The sequence below is a fragment of the Ictidomys tridecemlineatus genome, chromosome 10 (genome assembly GCF_052094955.1).
Source record: "Ictidomys tridecemlineatus isolate mIctTri1 chromosome 10, mIctTri1.hap1, whole genome shotgun sequence".
In the NCBI taxonomy this organism is placed as follows: Eukaryota; Metazoa; Chordata; class Mammalia; order Rodentia; family Sciuridae; genus Ictidomys; species Ictidomys tridecemlineatus.
In genome coordinates this window covers 95261937-95279076 of record NC_135486.1, presented here as the reverse complement: position 1 = coordinate 95279076, position 17140 = coordinate 95261937, and the positions used below count along the sequence as shown (strand labels likewise).

The 17140-nt window shown below is 37.0% G+C and overlaps 1 protein-coding gene across 10 annotated transcripts in view; it reads left to right on the top strand.

Moving 5' to 3' along the window:
- The first annotated feature begins 463 nt into the window (after positions 1-463).
- Wac (WW domain containing adaptor with coiled-coil) overlaps positions 464-17140 on the top strand; it is a 68515-nt gene continuing 51838 nt past the window's right edge. For 2 of the 10 annotated variants that reach the window (XM_078023464.1, XM_078023463.1), the window contains exons 1-3: positions 991-1478; positions 1870-1907; positions 3400-3612. In XM_078023464.1, coding sequence (XP_077879590.1) covers positions 1438-1478; positions 1870-1907; positions 3400-3612 — 292 coding nt within the window. In that variant the 5' untranslated portion in view covers positions 991-1437. Of the gene's footprint in view, positions 870-989; positions 1479-1637; positions 1662-1869; positions 1908-3399; positions 3613-17140 lie in introns of those variants that run through there. The other 8 variants (XM_078023467.1, XM_005334285.5, XM_078023469.1 and 5 more) reach the window with 8 other exon arrangements.

Here is a 17140-nt window from a genome sequence, read left to right as displayed (position 1 = left end):
AACTTCAGTAAAGAGCTAAATGGGAACTAACGGGAGGGTGGGAAGAAAACGGCTGGGGATGGAAAATAATGAGACGGTCAGGCATTTGGATTTCAAGTAACCCATCCCCAACGTCTCCGATCTTTTCCGCCGTTTTAATTCACGGCCAGAGCGGCTCTCCCTCCCCAATTCAAGGCTCTCCAGAGACCTAACAGCCACTCAGGCACTCAGCCTTCTCGCGTTCGGCCCAGCACCCTCAAATCCTCCATATTCGCATTTCCTGCCTGGAAATCTCGCTTTCTTTCAGCTTCTAGAGAACCGCGAGGGGAGCGCACTCCTGCCCAGACGCGTGCTAGGCGTCCGGTTAGCTTAGGTGCCCCAGCGGCGGTTCCGGGTTCCGGGGCCGCGCCTCACCGCGCAGGAGCACGCTTGCCACTTCCCCGAGGGCGACTTCTGCTGCGGCCCACGAGGTAGCTTCCGTGGTAACCGTCCGCCAGTCGCCCAATTAGGGGGTTTTCGACCACCACGTCTGAGCCTGAAGGGGCGGGGGCCCGCGGCCGGAGAGCTCGCCGAAGGGCACACCCCGCCCCCCGCCCCGCGCCGCCGTTGCGCCTCTGGGCGCACGCGCAGCCGCCGCAGCCTCCCTTATTTAGTCCGCGATGGCGTCCCTCGCGCCCTACGGTCCTCCTCCCAAAGGCAGCTCCCACCCTACACAGCCCGAGGCCCCTGGGACCAGCCTCGAGCAGGTCGCCGAGCAGGACTATCCCTAAACTGGAACGGCAGCGACCAGATTTGCGCGTGAGGAAAAGAAGCGGCAACCGGAAAAGCCTGACGGGTCGTGAGGAGGCGAGCCAGGCCTCAGAGGAAGAGGAAGGCCGGAGCGAGCCGAGGTTTGCCGAAGGCGGCGTTCCGGAGCCGCGCGGGGTGGGGAGGGAGGCCGACGGTGGAAGAGGAGGGGCGCGGCGGAAACTGCCGAGGTTTGCCGAAGGCCGCAGCGTCCTAGTTGCCCGGATGTAGTTGGTGGAGCGGCAGCGGCGGCACCGGCGGCGGCGGCGGGAGGAGGAGGAGGAGGAGAAGGACCAGGCAGCAGCGGCGGCGGCGGCGGCGGCGGGGGGGAGGAGGGGAGGAAGCGGCGGAGCAGAAGGAGAGGAAGGCGGAGGTAGCAGTCGCTCTCCGCAGGGCTGAGCCGGACGCGTCTTCTTACCCCCCTCCCCCCGGTTCGCGCTGCCGCCGTGTAGTTGGCGCCGCTGCCCGGGCTGAGAGTGAGCGTGGTGTCGACCGAGGGAGATGGCCCGGGAGCGCCGGCGCCAGTAACGAGGAGGTGCTGAGAGTCGCCCAGGGCGCGCCTGGCCCTGGTGCCGGGGCTGCCGCCCGCCCGCCGCCGCCTGCGCGCCCGCCCGCCCGCCTTTCGCGGCCGCTCTCCCCCCTCCCCGACACACACTCACAGGCCGGGCATTGATGGTAATGTATGCGAGGAAACAGCAGAGACTCAGTGATGGGTAAATTGTCTTTTCGTTTCGGGCCGGGCCGCAGCGGAGGCGGGGGGCGGCGGCGGCGGCAGCGGCGGTGGCGGGGGGGCTGTTCCTCCTTATCTGGAGCTGGCCGAGCCGCCATTTTTGTTGTTAACCCTGATCCGGATCGGGCTGGGGAGGAGGAGCGGCCGCTCGAGGGGCAGGGAAAGAGTGAGTCGCGGTGGAGGGGACCGAGGGGCCGGGTTCGCAGGGTTTCGCCCTCCCGGGAGTCCCGTGTGAGTACGCGGTGTGCGCGTGTGGGGGCTCCGCGCCGGTACGTTTGGTAGGTCTCCCGCGGGGAGGGGCGGTAAGCAGACCCGTTTTCTTCCTTCCCCTCCCCTCAAAGTCTAATGTCGCTGTCTTTCTTCCTGTTTTTCAGCTGTCACGACCGGAGGGGGGACTCGCAGCCTTACCAGGTACCAGCCGAGGCCGGGGTGGAGGGATTGGAAGGGGACGGAGGGGGAAGGGAGGGACTACTCGAGCGCAGGCTTCAGAAGTCGCTACAGGCCCTTCGGTGCAACAAATGCGAAAACTAGCACCGCGGGCCACCTTAAAATTTGGAGTTGTTTCATTAGCGCTCACCAACAAGGTATAGTGACTTATTTTGACAGGTGACTGGAGGAAGTTCCCTTTTTTGAGGGGAAAAAAATCGTGCACAGCCAGGAAGATCTTACTTGGTTATTTAAGTGAAGAATCCATGCGATGCAGTGATAGGTGACTTCAGAGGCATACTTACTGCCTTGGCATACTTATATACTGCATTGAAAGTTAAAGGAAAGAGACATTAGCTATTTTTCCCAGGCCTTTTATCTAAGTGATTTACAACTCTCAAATCAGTTGTAAACTAGTTTCTTTTTTCATTTTAATTGTTTTTGGTGCAAGTAATTGCCTTACAAGTGAAAGATGATGCATTTGTTTTAGTAAGAATTAAAATCTTTAGGTACTTGGGCAGTTCATTCTAATATAGATGGTTCTAGGCATATAGGTTTCCTTTTTTTTTTGTCACTGTCAGTTTTTGAATGTAAAGTTTTAGAAAATTACAGTAGACGTGGTCCCAGTATGTGTGTGTAGGGGAGCTTCATAAATGGTTGATAACTCTCAGATGACAATAGAATACTTTCTGCCTATAATCATTCTGGTAAGAGAACAGGTTCCTAACCTCTTAGTTCTGTAACTGTCTGGTATGAGTCAAAGCTCTAGTTTAAAACACTAGGTTCCCCTGCTGTTTAAAACATTTTTTGTTACATTTGCATAATTCGAAGAGTAAATTCTATTGAATATGTCTCCGAAACACAATTACCCATCATAAAAGACTGGTATATCATGATTGTTTTAAGATACTTAGATTAAAACTGAACCATTATGTTGAAGTGTGTTTATAAACTTTGTTATGCTTTCTTGAGAACGTTGCTCATATATTAATTCATTTTGAGCAATATTTTTATAGCTTCAAATTTTATTTTCCACACCTGGAAGAGTAGATGAGCAAGGTCTAAGAAAGTGATGCCCTTTAAAAATGAAGGTTTGCAGACTGCTTTATATGTGTGCCTTTGTAAATCAGTAGTAGAGCAGAAATTGATTATGGTGGTACTGTTTTCCAGTTTTCTTTAGATTAAACTTTCAAAAAGGGATTTCAGATATTTCAAATTTTTTGAGGAATCGGTGTGCCAAAATACTTGATTTCTTATTTTAATGTGATAATGGAGGGGATTCCTTTCTTAAATGTGATATGAAGTCAAACCAACTCTTAAGCATTTAGGTTTTGTCTGAATAAAGGAAGAATTGAAAATGGACCTTTTAATTTTATTGGTATAAATTCATAAAACTGAATGAAGTAAATACACTAAAATTTGTGATTGAATTAGTTTAGTGAGTTATTTAAAGTTTCAATTCTTTCTCTGTTTTTTGGGGGGTGATGTTTTACAGGCACTTAAGTATTCATCGAAGAGTCACCCCAGTAGTGGTGATCACCGACATGAAAAGATGCGAGACGCCGCAGATCCTTCACCACCAAATAAAATGTTGCGGAGATCTGATAGTCCTGAAAACAAATATAGTGACAGCACAGGTCATAATAAGGCCAAAAATGTGCATACTCACAGAGTTAGAGAGAGGGAAGGTGGTGAGTATCTTTCTTGTTGAAACTTTCACAGATATTTAACAAATCTAAGTAAAACAGTGGACATAGTAACTTCCTCACTTTGGAAATTGTACTATAGGGTTATATGTTCTCATGTTTTGTCTTTTTTTTTTTGTTGTTTGTTAAACAAGTTACTATAGAAATAAGATGCTGACAGTGTGGTTTCTTGTGTCTGATAATAGGGAATGCATTTGTGAATAGTCTACCATATGTTAATGATGGTAGAGATACAGGACATTTTTTTCAGGGAAAGAACTTCAAGTTTTCAAGTGAAGATTTCAGTTTACTTTTAAGAACCTTGTTTGCTCCTTCAGTGTATTTTCTAGGGGGTTCAAAATCTGTTTCCTAATGATACTGATAAATTATAAATCTTAAAAACTTAGGTTTAAAATGTTTTGTAATTCAGAAATTTGTTTGTTTTTCGTTGTAAACATTTAAAATTTTATTTTTTTGTATTCTCCAGGGTCTTGTTAAATTTCTGTACAGTGTTCATTGAGAGTTAATATAATTTCTTTTGCTCAGTGCTAATACCCTTCAGTTATGACTTCAAGTATTTGTGATGGGTGTTGAGAATAAGTGAATTTTCAGACTGCTCAAAATTTCCTAAAGATTTTATATTTAAAATCTATATAAAGGAACAAACTAATTTCATTAAGGTAATCAAAACATCCATATTTTCTTTTGCTGTAAGATCTCATATTGTTGAAGTACACAACATACATAGGTTAATTATAAAATCTTAATTGAAAACTTCCAGGGACATTAAGTGAAGTACTCTGTGGCTTTCTGCCCCTATTAATAAATAGCTTCCTAGTAGGCTTACTTAAAAAATCCTGCATCTTTTTGGTCTTTTTAAATTTTGTCTTTTGGAATAGAACCAGCTTTACTCAAGTGAGAAACATTGGTCTCCTCTACGTAATTTCAGAGTTGAGGAAATTATTAATGGTCAGAAGATTCTTTTGGGATGGAGTAATTTGGATGTTTGGGAGGAAAATAGTTCTCTTGAATATAGCTGTAGCTTTGTGCTACTTAGGCAGATAAACCACGTTTGTAAGTGAGTAGCAGGTGGGTTTATTAGTGTCAGATTCTTTGGCAGGATTAAACTTAATGTTTGTAATTTTGTGAGTGATTTTTTTCCATATCTGTTATGTAGAACTCGTGATATTTATCAGCCACTCTTCTATAGTGGATTTTATTTCAAATGGTAGCTCTTGGAAGACAGGTACTACCTAGTTTTGCTACACTGTGCTGTATTTTGTGCAGTTTGGCAATTGTGACAGACTAGGACAAGGTACATCAACTCCTTAAAAGCATATTAAGTTTTTATAGATTCTCAAGTTCTTATTTTAGAGTGACTGAGTTAATCTGTCTATCCCCAGATCCAGCAAGAAGTCAGTTTAGATACCCTAGGAAATGTCTATATAAATGCTTTGCATCAATTTATAGTGAACCATGCCCAATCGTTTCACAGGTGAAGTAATCCCAAGAACAGTTTGTTGCCTATTCATGCCACAAACATTGGGCATCTGTTGTGTGTCAACAATTGTGTGATACTCTGGGAAGTCAAGATAACATGATCCTGGTCCTTAAACCTGTTCTTAAATGCCTTGACTCTTAAGAGCTAGTGGTTTAGTTGCTTATTTTTTCTCTATTTGTTTCCTCACTTTGATTTTCATTTTCTTACTACATGTGCATTTCAGGTACTTTGTAGCTTTTAATTTTCTTCTTATTTGTGTTTTTGCTGATGTTACTTTCACTCCATTTGTAAGAAACTTTCTACTGATTTTTCTAACTAGTCATTTGCTGAGTTAGACCCTACTTTGTAATTTACTTCTTCACTGCTTATCTTCCCTCTGGAGCCAAATACTAGTTCATTCTTGTCTACCCAATCTTTAATATATCTGCTTGCCATATTCCTGTATATTACTAAGGAATAATACCACAAAATATCTTTTCATTCCAGAGGTCAGAGTAAATCTTTTTTTTTTTTTTTTTGATACCAAGGATTAAACTCTGGGAGACTCAACCACTAAGCCACATCCCCCCCCTATTTTGTATTTTATTTAGAGTCAGGGTCTCACTGACATTGCTGAGGCTGGCTTTGAACTCCTGCTTCAGCCTCCTGATCCTCTGGGATTACAGGCATGCACCATTGTGCCTGGCCAGAGTAAATTCTTGATGTTAATTCTGTTTTTTAAGGATATAAAATGGTGATTCTTCCCTCATTTAATACTTAAAATTAAGCTTTGACTTTAGGTAGACATGTATCCCATTTTTTCTTTTATTGCTAATATGTGAAGTGTAATAAACTTTCTGAAGTATGATTTTATTTTGGGCATTGTAACAATCAAATATATGTTAGTAAGTGTTCATGTGTGTATACATAAGTGTATATGTGTAAATTCAAATCCATTATCAAAAACCAAATGCAAGTAAAGGGGTCATTTGTACTCTTTGGTATGTATAACAACTAAACAGATACTATTGAACTATTTCAAATTTCTTTTCAGTTTATGAATTTTTAATCAGTTCTTTTCAGTTTATGATTAATCAGTGACTATTAAAAATATCTAATTTAAAAGCCTATATGCTATGATTTGTAAATTGCATTTAAACAGATAAGAAACTGGTTAAATGTTTTATTAGTTTTCCTTAGGCTTGAGCTTTATTGGCATTAAAATTTTTTTTTTCAGTAATCTCTCTTGATATCTTGGATTTTCTTGAAAATTATCAGTTCAGAAGGCATAAAAGGACTTAAAGATATAATGTAAAAAAGCAGAGACTGAGGATGATTGTTTTTACTACTAAAAATCTTGGTTAAAATAAGACTGCAATTTAGCATCTAGAGTTTAGAGAGATCTTATCCTTTTTAGCACTTATGATTTATTATAATTACCTTTAATTATGTGAAGATAATTTTTTTGATGAAACATTTTTTATGTACTTTGTTCTATATGTAACCAGAAACAAAAATCAATTTGATTTGTTTTTATAGTTTAGATATATTTTTAAAGATGCATTTGTCACCCAGACCTCAAAAAAAAAAAGGCACACAGTATAGGTTGGTCTATTTTCATTGGGTTCAAAAAGGCAGAAGGAAGTCTTGAGTTTGTTCTTTTGTTGAATTCTTAAGTCCAGCTCTAAATATTTTACCAAGTAATTTTAAATTTGGGAATAATTGTACAAACTTCAACTTTTTGGATATATTTCCCCCCATTATCCCTCTCAATTATTGTGAGAAACTTCTTAGAAGTTTGTTAGAAACATCTTTTGGGAGAGCTGGCTCAATTAGTTAATTGAAGGATATCCCTTTTTTTTTTTTTAATACATACATTTCAATAGTGGAGTGCATTACATTCATAATTTTTTTGCATTACAATTCTTAATACACTTTTATACCACAACTTATCAAATCTGTATATATAGTATGTTGACACCAAATTCATATCTTCATACATGAATTTTGTATAATGATGACCATCTCCTTTTACTATCCTTGCTGTTCCCCTTCTCCCTCCTTTTCCCTCCCATCCCTCTTCCCTATCTAGAGGTAATTTTCCACCCATGCTCTCCCTCCCTACCCCACTTTGAGTCACCCCCTTTATATCAGAAAACATTCGGCATTTGTTTTTTTTGGGATTGCTAACTTCATTTAGCATAAACTTCTCTAATGCTATCCATTTCCCTGCAAATGCCATGATCTCATTCTTTTTTAGTGCAGAGTAATATTCCATTGTGTATAAATGCCACATTTTTTTTTTTAATGAAGGATATCCTTTACTGATTCCTGAATTTGGGATTTTAGTAAATTTACATGGCTTTTTAAAATTCTTTTTTTTTTTTTTTTAAGGAAAATTGCCTTTAGCATTGTTTTTGGAAGATTTGGAAGATTAGAGCTACCTAGTAACATTTTAAAAAATATTTTTTCTTATTGTCAATGGACCTTTATTTCATTTATTTATGTGGTGCTGGGGATTGAACCCAGTGTTTCACACATGCTAGGCAAGCACTCTGCTACTGAGCCACTGCCCCAGCCCCCTGTTTTTATCTTGTTTGACAGCTAGCTTTAATTTGGTGAAATTTGAAAATGTGTTTTTTAACAATCTTTATTACAGATTGAACATCCTTAATCTGAAAATCTGAAATCATGTTGAGTGTCATGCAGAAATGCTCAGTTTTAGATACAAACAGATGAGGAATGGCCAACTGGTACTCTATGTAAATATTCCAACATGCAAAAAACTTGAGAATCTAAAACAGTTTGTTTTTAAGCATTTTGGATAACATTTGCATTAATGTTTTGAAGGAATTATTCAGTAAGGACCATTAAGAATAATTTACAGTTTTACGTACAATTTAATGATGTTTGGGTCTTTTCATATTGAAAACAAATTATATGGTTATTTCAAATAAGTACATTTCGAACAAAATGAAATGTGCGTTGTATCAGTAATGTTAGAAAGTATTATAAAGTCTCATTTGATCCTCACATTGACACTGAGTAGGTAGGTCAGTTTTTACAGATTTATAAATGAGGGAAATTTTGTTTTGTAAAATTGAACAAAAAGTGACAGTTGAGTTTAGAAATTAGTTCTTTCTGCTCTGGTTTGTTAGAGATGAAACAGGTATATTGAAAGTTCACTTGATAGTGTTTACTACAGCACAAATTAAAGGTGCTTTTTTTTTTAATCCTATTAATACTTCAACCAACTTTCCTCAGTGGTTGGTTAAATCTTGCCTAATTAGAGTACAATATCAGAATCTGCTTGTACACATGGGTACAATGTATGTGCATTTTTGGGCCATGTCTTCACAAGGTAGTGCTTTATTTTGGAAAAAGTTTAAATGCATGCCAAAAAATTTGCTAGGAAGAAGTCATCTTTCCTTAAGATCAGTTCTCAAATATTGTTTACAAAGAAACGTGGGAATTTTGCACAGAATTTAGTGCTCGGATTTCAGTTAATACTACTAGTGATAAATATTTTATAATTTATTCATGCTGTCTAGTGAGATAGTTAATAATCAGAAACATTTGAATTGGATTTACATAGGTCAGTTTTAAAAATTATAGGAAACATATTGCATTTCAAGAGAAATAGGATAGGTTAAAAGATTAAAAGTCTTTGTTTCAATTGTTTGATATGTTTAATTTTAGAAAACAATATATATGATCTAAACATTCAAGCATGTAAATTTGTGATGTTTGAATACTTGGTATCAAGTCCTTTGTCTTAGTTTCTTATCACATCATTTCAATATTTTTGGTATTTTTAGAGTTACTATATATTCTTTATGATTAATGGTATTTGTTTTATAGTAATAAAAGTATTTTAGAGTGGTTCACTTTGATCCTTTAAGTGGGTCTTAATTTGAACCATTTTCTACCTGTGCTTGATGTAAAATTTTTGGTGTAACATACTTAGGATTTTTGGTCCATAATTCACAGAAAGTTATATATTCTAGTTTGTATCTTTGAAGAATATGTCATGTTTTTCTGTTCAGAATGGTTTTGGGGTAGAATGTGATTTTTGCTATGATACTAGAGAATGAATGCTAGAATGGGTTGGTATCTGGCACACTAGATCAAGTCCTGGAGATTATTTAGGGCTTAATATAGCCAATGGTCAGTCTCCTTTTTAAGGCATATGATGCTTTATAATTTTCAAAGCCTTGTTGTATTGTTGCTCTTCCAGTACCATAACTACCTTTTGAAGTTGATCACTCAGTGTTATTCCTGGTGTACGGTTGAAGTTCTAATTCACGTAAAGCCTCTAGTTTACTTTTATTGAAACTAGAAAGCCAATATCTTTACCTAAATTTCTACTTCAAATTGCCTAATTATAGTAGAATATCAAGTGTGTAACTTCTGTGTACATAAAGTACAATCATTTTAATCCTGGCTACCACCTGCTGCTGGAATTGTGCAATAGCCCCCCAAATGGTGGTATTCATTTTTGCTTCATGTGGTTTTCCTACACTGTAGCCAATGATCAGTTAAAATGCCAGTCAACTCTCAGGCTCACAGCACTCCATGATTCCTTGTTACTTTTCAAGGCTTGTAATACCAGGATATTACAGTGTAGTTGGGTGTCTAGGTATTTCTTAAGCATCATCTACCACTCTCCCTTGTTTGTACTCTTTTTTTTATCCTTATAGGAAAACTTTGTTCTTGCCTTAGTGATTCTACACCTTATACTTCTCCATTTATGGATAATCTTTTTGTATGTTCTGGTGTGCTCTTTCAATTCAGTAATTTGTCTGCTTGAATATTACCTGTTCTCAGAGGCCTTCCCTAACTTTTATGACTATTCTGAAACACCCATCCCCATTCTCATTTGTGTTTCCTTTGCTTTGTTTCTCCTCTTACTTCACATGATGTTTACTTTTATTTTACTGTAACATTGACATGTATTCCTAAAAGTCACCATGCTATGCAAAATTGCACCACAGGGTTTATGGGAAATGAGTTTTAGGAGCACAGTATTCAAAAAATATTAGTGACAAATTACATTAAAAAAGAGGAACCTCATAAAAATTACAGCAGGATTTCATTTTTATGAACTAATTAAAGACTATTAATACTATAATGAATGACACTTTGATAGAAATCTGAAGTTTTCTTGTGAAAGTGGGCATCCAGTGGAAAGGTTGTAAAGCTCATGAGTTACTATAAAATAATGGATGGAGGATTATCTGGAAATCAGATGGAAGGTTGTAACACCATGTGGATGGATGGGACTCATGATTTATGAGCTTTTGGATGTTTGAAGTCTGTATCTGTGTGCTTTGTGAATTCCTGTGCAGCGTGGTTCTGGCTGAATGCAGCTGGTATTTCTCATTAAGGGGAAATTTACATTGTTCCCTGATAGATCATTAGAATTTGAACCAATTTTCACTTTTCAAAACATGTTATAGCAGAAGTGACTGGACTTAGTTTTTGTTTGTTTGCCTTCTGTGGAATGTAGGCTCTCACCAGAACAGGGAGTAAGTTTATTTTTAAAGTTTTTTTCTGCTTTATATTCCTAGAATGGTGCCTAACATCTTGTAACATTTCAATTAATTACTATTATTGAAACTGTAAAGCCAGTATCTTCACCTAAAACTAAAAGAATATTCAGATTGTTACGATTTAAGGGAAATGAAAATGAAATTGCAGTTTTCTGGAATAGTGCTTCTCAAGTTTGAATGTGTATACTGTTAAAGTGCGTATTCTGGTTCAGTTCTGGGGTATAGCCCAGGAGTGCCTTTTAATAAGAATCCAGGTGATGTCTATGCTTCTGGCATTATGTGAGTAACAAGGTTCTAGAGCAGCACTCTGCAGTCCAGTAGAAAGCTTAGTTGCAGATGCAAACCATATGTGTAGGCTTATTTAAAAAAAAAAAAAAGTGGAATCAAATTTTGGTGTACTTTGTCTAACCTAATATATTTTAAAAAAATTCTCATTGAGGGCTGGGGATGTGGCTCAAGCGGTAGCGCGCTCGCCTGGCATGCGTGCGGCCCGGGTTCGATCCTCAGCACCACATACAAACAAAGATGTTGTGTCCGCCGAAAACTAAAAAATAAATAATAAAAATTCTCTCTAGCTCTCTCTCTCCTCTCTCACTCTCTTTAAAAAAAAAAAAAATTCTCATTGATACTTTATATTCCTTATTTTTACAAGGTCTTTGAAGTCCAGTGTGTGTTTTATGTATATAGCACATTTCAGCTTGGACTAACCACATTTTGTGTCTGATTGCAACGTGTGGTTGGTGGCTGCTCAACTGGACATTGAGGTTCTGGAGAATCTTATGTTACAATGTGTTACAAATGTTTCTATTTCTTATTTTTTTTGGTGATGCTGGGGATCAAACCCAGGACTTTGTGCATGTTAATAGGCAAGCACTCTACTACTGAACTATATATATACCTTCAGTCCTAAAGAACTTTTTTATGTGCTTGATTTCTGCCAAGCAAGATTAGAATTATTAGATCCTTGAGGTATATAGTGCTTCTGTTACAAACATTTTTGTTACTACGCATTCATTGGGAAAATAATTAAATGCAGGGGCATGAGAGTAAAATTGTTTCAAGTTAATCACTAGTTTTGTAGGTGACATCTTATGCCATAAAATAAGATTCTATAAATGGTCTTTCCACAATTTTTATAAAGATATTGTGTTATACTTTTTTTTTCTCTCTGAAGTTTCGCTTTAATATTTGCATAGTGGATTCAGTAGCTACTTAGTGCTGAAAGTACCAATCTAAAAGGAGTAATTAGTAATCCTTTTCAGTTCCTGCTCATGGAGTTTAACCTATTTCTATCCTTAAATAATGAGTGAAGTTTTCAGTCATCGAAACTTTCAGTATTTTAAGGCCAGCTCTTGGTATTTGTAGATATGTGATCTTAAGCGTGCTACTTATTCTCTTAAGGGTCCTTTAAGATTGTTATAAAGTAAAATTATGTAAAAACAGTTAGAGGTTAGTGTGGGCTGTAACAGTAGGCTTAGTCTTACTCCTATGAATAATTAAAATTTGTGTGAGATTAGCAGCCCTGTGTCTCAGCTGCTTTTTCCATCTTTAGAATTAGAAAGGAAAATGTTGGGTAGTTTGGCAGGTGAGAAGCATGTGAGGAAAGCCTTGGGGAATTATTTGGACACAAACCCCTATCCAGGAGTTGGTAATGTTTTGGGACAGAGGAGTTAAACCAAAAACTGAAAGTCCTGAATAAGACTGCTTATTAGGATTATCTGAGAAACTTGCTACAGTTCACTTACAGCCCGAATTACCTTTAATTGGAGTAATAGGGGATGGAGCTTAGATAACAATTTGAAAATAAAAATTGGTTTAAATTAGATATTTATAAATTGCATGTCTAGGAAGATTACACACAGCAGGAGAAACTCCAAATTTAACATCATTCAAAATCTGGATGTTAAAGGGATTATTTGCCAGTGGTTGTGTGTTTTCTTGAGTTTTAAAAAATTTTACCTGATGTGGTGACACTCGCCTGTAATCCCACTTACTCTGGAAGCTGAGGCAGGAGGATTAAAGTTCAAGACCTTGTTTCAAAACAAGAAATTAAAAGGGTCTGGGGGTGTGTAGCACAGTGGTAGAGTGTCCCTGAGTTCAGTCCCAGTACTGGAAAAAAAAATAATTACCACTTTTTAGATTCATAGATACTATGATTGGTATTGTTTTTAAGTAGCTAACTTAATATCCTGTGGCAGAGATGTTTGATGTTTATTAGTGGAGCTGATGCCCAGCAGTAGAGGAAGTTTTTAATTAGTATTAGCAACTGTATATTATTAGAATTTGCAGCCACCATTGTTCTTGAGATAAAATTGTCCTAGGCACTCTAGTCATGCTGTCCTGAGACAATTCAGTGGTCGACTTCACTGGTTTTGGGTTTACACAATAGCCTTTACTCAAACCAGTGTACATATGTTGAGTTTTGGTGTTAGTGATTAATTTTGTCACATTTATTCCTAGAAGTATTTACATTTTAAAAGAAACTGGGTGAATGTGATTTAAGTTAGATACAGTTAGAATTTATTCAATCTTCTATTACTTTTGAATTTGTATGATTGTCAGAAGGTCATGACATAACACCATCTTCTGAAAGGTTTTGACCCGTTTTCATTCATAAAACTAGTCTGATAGCACACACACACACAAACCATAAATTTTAAAAAATTACAATGGGATATTTTGATTGTGGTAAAAAGAGAATGCATTTAAAATTCATCTCCAAAACTATTCTTCATCAAACAGTTTTGCCAAATCTAACTTCATAGGAGTGTGTGCCTGTTGGTGAATGGATTTTCATTATAATGGAGAGCTAAGGAAGTTGGAACATGGTGTTCTATTTATTGAACTTGTGAATTTTGTAAACTGTGCTGCTTTGTACATATTGCATAGGTTTTGATGCAGAGTGGTGTTTTTATTTTTTATTTAAGCCTGAAAGTAATTCAGTTCTGGTTTGTCCTTTTTATTTTTTTAAAAAGCTCATAACTAAATGAATTGGTTTTGTGGATCTGTGCTCTGCCATTGGGCTACACCGCCAGTACTCTCTATATTTTTTTTGATACTTGAAAAATTTTTTTGAGATGGGGGTTTACAAAGGTCTCAGTAGATGAGGCTTTTAATTATGTAGCAAAATGTTTGTATTCTTTATTTTTACTTTATCTGCCTTTTTCTCACAAGTGAGATAATTTTGAAATATAGTTGACGTGTCTCATTTTTTAAAAGCATTTTTTGCTTTACGTGTTCTATTTTTTAAGTTTGTACAAAGATTTATAACTTTTTTGTGGATGATAATGAGACTTTTTGTATGTAGGGAAATGTTTTGTCATACCTGAATCTTTTGGCTAGATTTTAAAAAAATATTCTTAAATTTTTAAATTTTTCTGAAGACACTTCAAAATTGAAGATTACCATTTATTGTTGCAAATGAGAAGTCTGATATCAAACCATAAATGGGGGATACTCATAAATAGGGATTCTTTGTGATATATATCTCCTATTTACTTACCTGGCAGCTTGAGAACCCTTAGGATATTTTTTTCTTTCTCTTTCCATCTTTACCTCCCATTTTTTTCTTTTTATGTATAACGGGTCTTTTTTTTAATTACTTCTGCTTTGGGCCTTATTTGTCTGAAGCTAGCCCATAAAGTCATACCTCCTCTCTTGTTCAGTGTCACTTTTATCCTACCCTTCTTTGTTTCTGACTTTTCTTCTATTGGAACTCCTGTTAGATGTGTTTTGGTTCTGTTTTTTTTTTTTTTTGCCTGGTAAGTAGTAGGTACTTAGATGGTTTTTGAGCAAAAGAGTTACTATATTCTGAGGGAATTCCTTTGGCATGTGCTTCCAGAACACTTAACTATCTTTAAACCTGTATTCATTTCATGTACTTAAAGTATTCTATTTGATGCTTTACTTTTAATTTTTATAGCTTCTTGTAATTGTAGGAATCTAATTTACCAGACTACCTAGGCATTCATGTTTTAGTTTTTTGGTGTGTCAGTTGTATTTCCCAAGAAGATCTTCTGTTTGGCTTTGATACATCTCTTCTGTTACTGGATTCCTCAGAAGTTTGCTGTTTGTGTAGTAATCCTCATCATGTTTGGGGATGAGATGGTAGGAAAAAGCCTACAATGTTTGTGGGCTGAAAATGTTTAATGTCTGAGTTGTTAATTGTGGTAGCTACTAGCCACATCTGCCTGTTGCAGTGTGGCTAGTACAATTGAGAAACTAATTTTTAAATGTTGTTTAGCCTATTGCTGTTCGATTTCTCATTATGAGATTTCTCTATGTAATTGCTGATAGTATTCTTGGTTACCAAGTTCACCGAAAAGCCTTAAATCCTTTGGAATTATTTTGCTTATTGATGGTTTTTTATTTTTAGTTTTTCATGGTGTTGGTTTTTGTTTGTTTGTTTGCCACTGAGAAGTTAGCATTTCTTCCAGTGGAGATCTGTGGTCCATCCTTGCTGTTTCCCTTTGGCTCCTGTGTGTCGCTTTCTTTTTTCCTTTTTCTTTTCTTTTCTTTTCCCTCCCTCCCTCCCTTCCTTCCTTTCTTCCTTCCTTTCTTTCTCTGTACTGGGGATTAATTGAATTTAGGGGCACTTTACCTCTGTGCTACATCCTTAGTCCTTTTTAATTTTTATTTTGATATGGTCTTGATAAATTACTGAGGGTAGCCTTTAATTGGTGATCCTCTTGATTTAGCTTCTTGAGTCACAAATTACAGACGAGCACACCATGCCCAGCTGCTACTTCTGATTTTCAAACTCTATCTGGGTATAGTCATTATTATCCAAGACACTACCATTCTGATTTCTGGGTCCACATACCTTTTTGCTTGTTAGGTAACACCACCTTGATGTTCCCTAGAAAATTTTCCCAAATCTGTGCCTGCGTATTCATGGAAAATTGTCTTAATACCTATTCTTTTTCTCATTGCCAGTTTCTTAACTATTGTATCATACTCTTAGAAGATCTGTTACTTCATTTCCTTACCTGTTGCTGTCTGAGTGAAAATTTTAGGTTATAAATTTGAATGCATTGTTCCCTTCATTAACTTTTAGCATCTGAATTTTAGAACTCTTATGTGGTGTTGACAGAATTGTCCGACTGATGTGTTTTCCTCTGTATTTCCTGGTATTCTTATCAGGGAAATCTTCCCATCAGTGTACATAGAGGATACTAAAATGAAAAAAGCATTGCTGGGTTCATGCCAGAAATGTTAGCATTTCAGTCTGGATTTTCTGCCTATGAACTTGGCTTGAAATTTTGAATTTTAAAAAGTCTAATTAACATTACCAAGAATCCAAACTTCTCTCCTCTGCTTTTTTTTTTCCACAGTCACCCTCTCTTCCTTCTGCAATCTAGTCATGTAAATCCAGTCTTAGAATATCTTTCTTATGCTTGTCTCTTTGTATATGCTTTCACAGATAAAACTGTCCCCTTCTACCCCACCTCTCTTTTCTTGGTAAACCTTTTATTCTAAGATCTCATCCTTTTTTGAATCTATTTTTATTACGGCTCTTTTATAGTGTGATTTGTAATTATATATGTGGTTCCTGCTACATCATGAATTCGTGAGTAAAATCAACAATTTATTACTCTAGAGTTCTTCTGTCATGTTAAGATTCAAGTTGCTTTTGTATTATTTATGAAAAAAGCAAATAGTTTATTCAGACTTGCAGAAAAAGGCTTAAATGATTAGTAAACTTTTAAGAAAATTTTGTATATAATGCTAATTGCAGGCTACTACCAATTCCTTATGTAGCCTTCCTTTTTAGACTAGTATCAGTTTATCATAATGCTATAAAATATAATTTGAATAATGAAATAACATTTAAAATGATTCAATTCAAGCTTCTTACTAATTTTTTTTACTGTTCCTTTCCTAAATCATTTTTTAAATTCACTACAAAAAGTACAACTGTAGGGGCTGAGATTGTAGCTCGTGTGAGGCACTGGGTTTAATTCTCAGCACTACATAATGAAATAAGTAAATAAAATTAAAGGTATTGTGAACATCTACAACTAAAAAAAATTTTAAAAAATCTAGCTAAGGAGCTTTTATGGACCCACTTTTTGTAGTATATTAGAATAGTGGAATTTTTAGGGGGATGGTGGGTGGTGGTCTGTTTTCTGTATATAATGTATATTACAATGTTATATATCTTTAAAAATTCATATGTAGTGCTTCATTTTGTTTTTCATTGATGGACATTGTTCTGATTATTTTGGACTAGTGATTTATTGTGTTGTGATTTTATTTCTAAAGTGACTTAAAGTTAATTGAAAAACTTATCTGAGCAAACTTAGCTCTTGAACTTGTGCATTTTGATAGTAAACTATGACTTTGGAAAGTAAACCCATTGAAGGATAAAAGCTATTCTGATTCCGAAGCAATGGCTCAGTTTTAAAAAGTTTGGAGGTTGAATTCGTTAATCACATCTTATTTTTATCTGAAACTGTAAACCAGTTGCCTTATTTTCCAGCATTTTCATTGTATTTGGTTT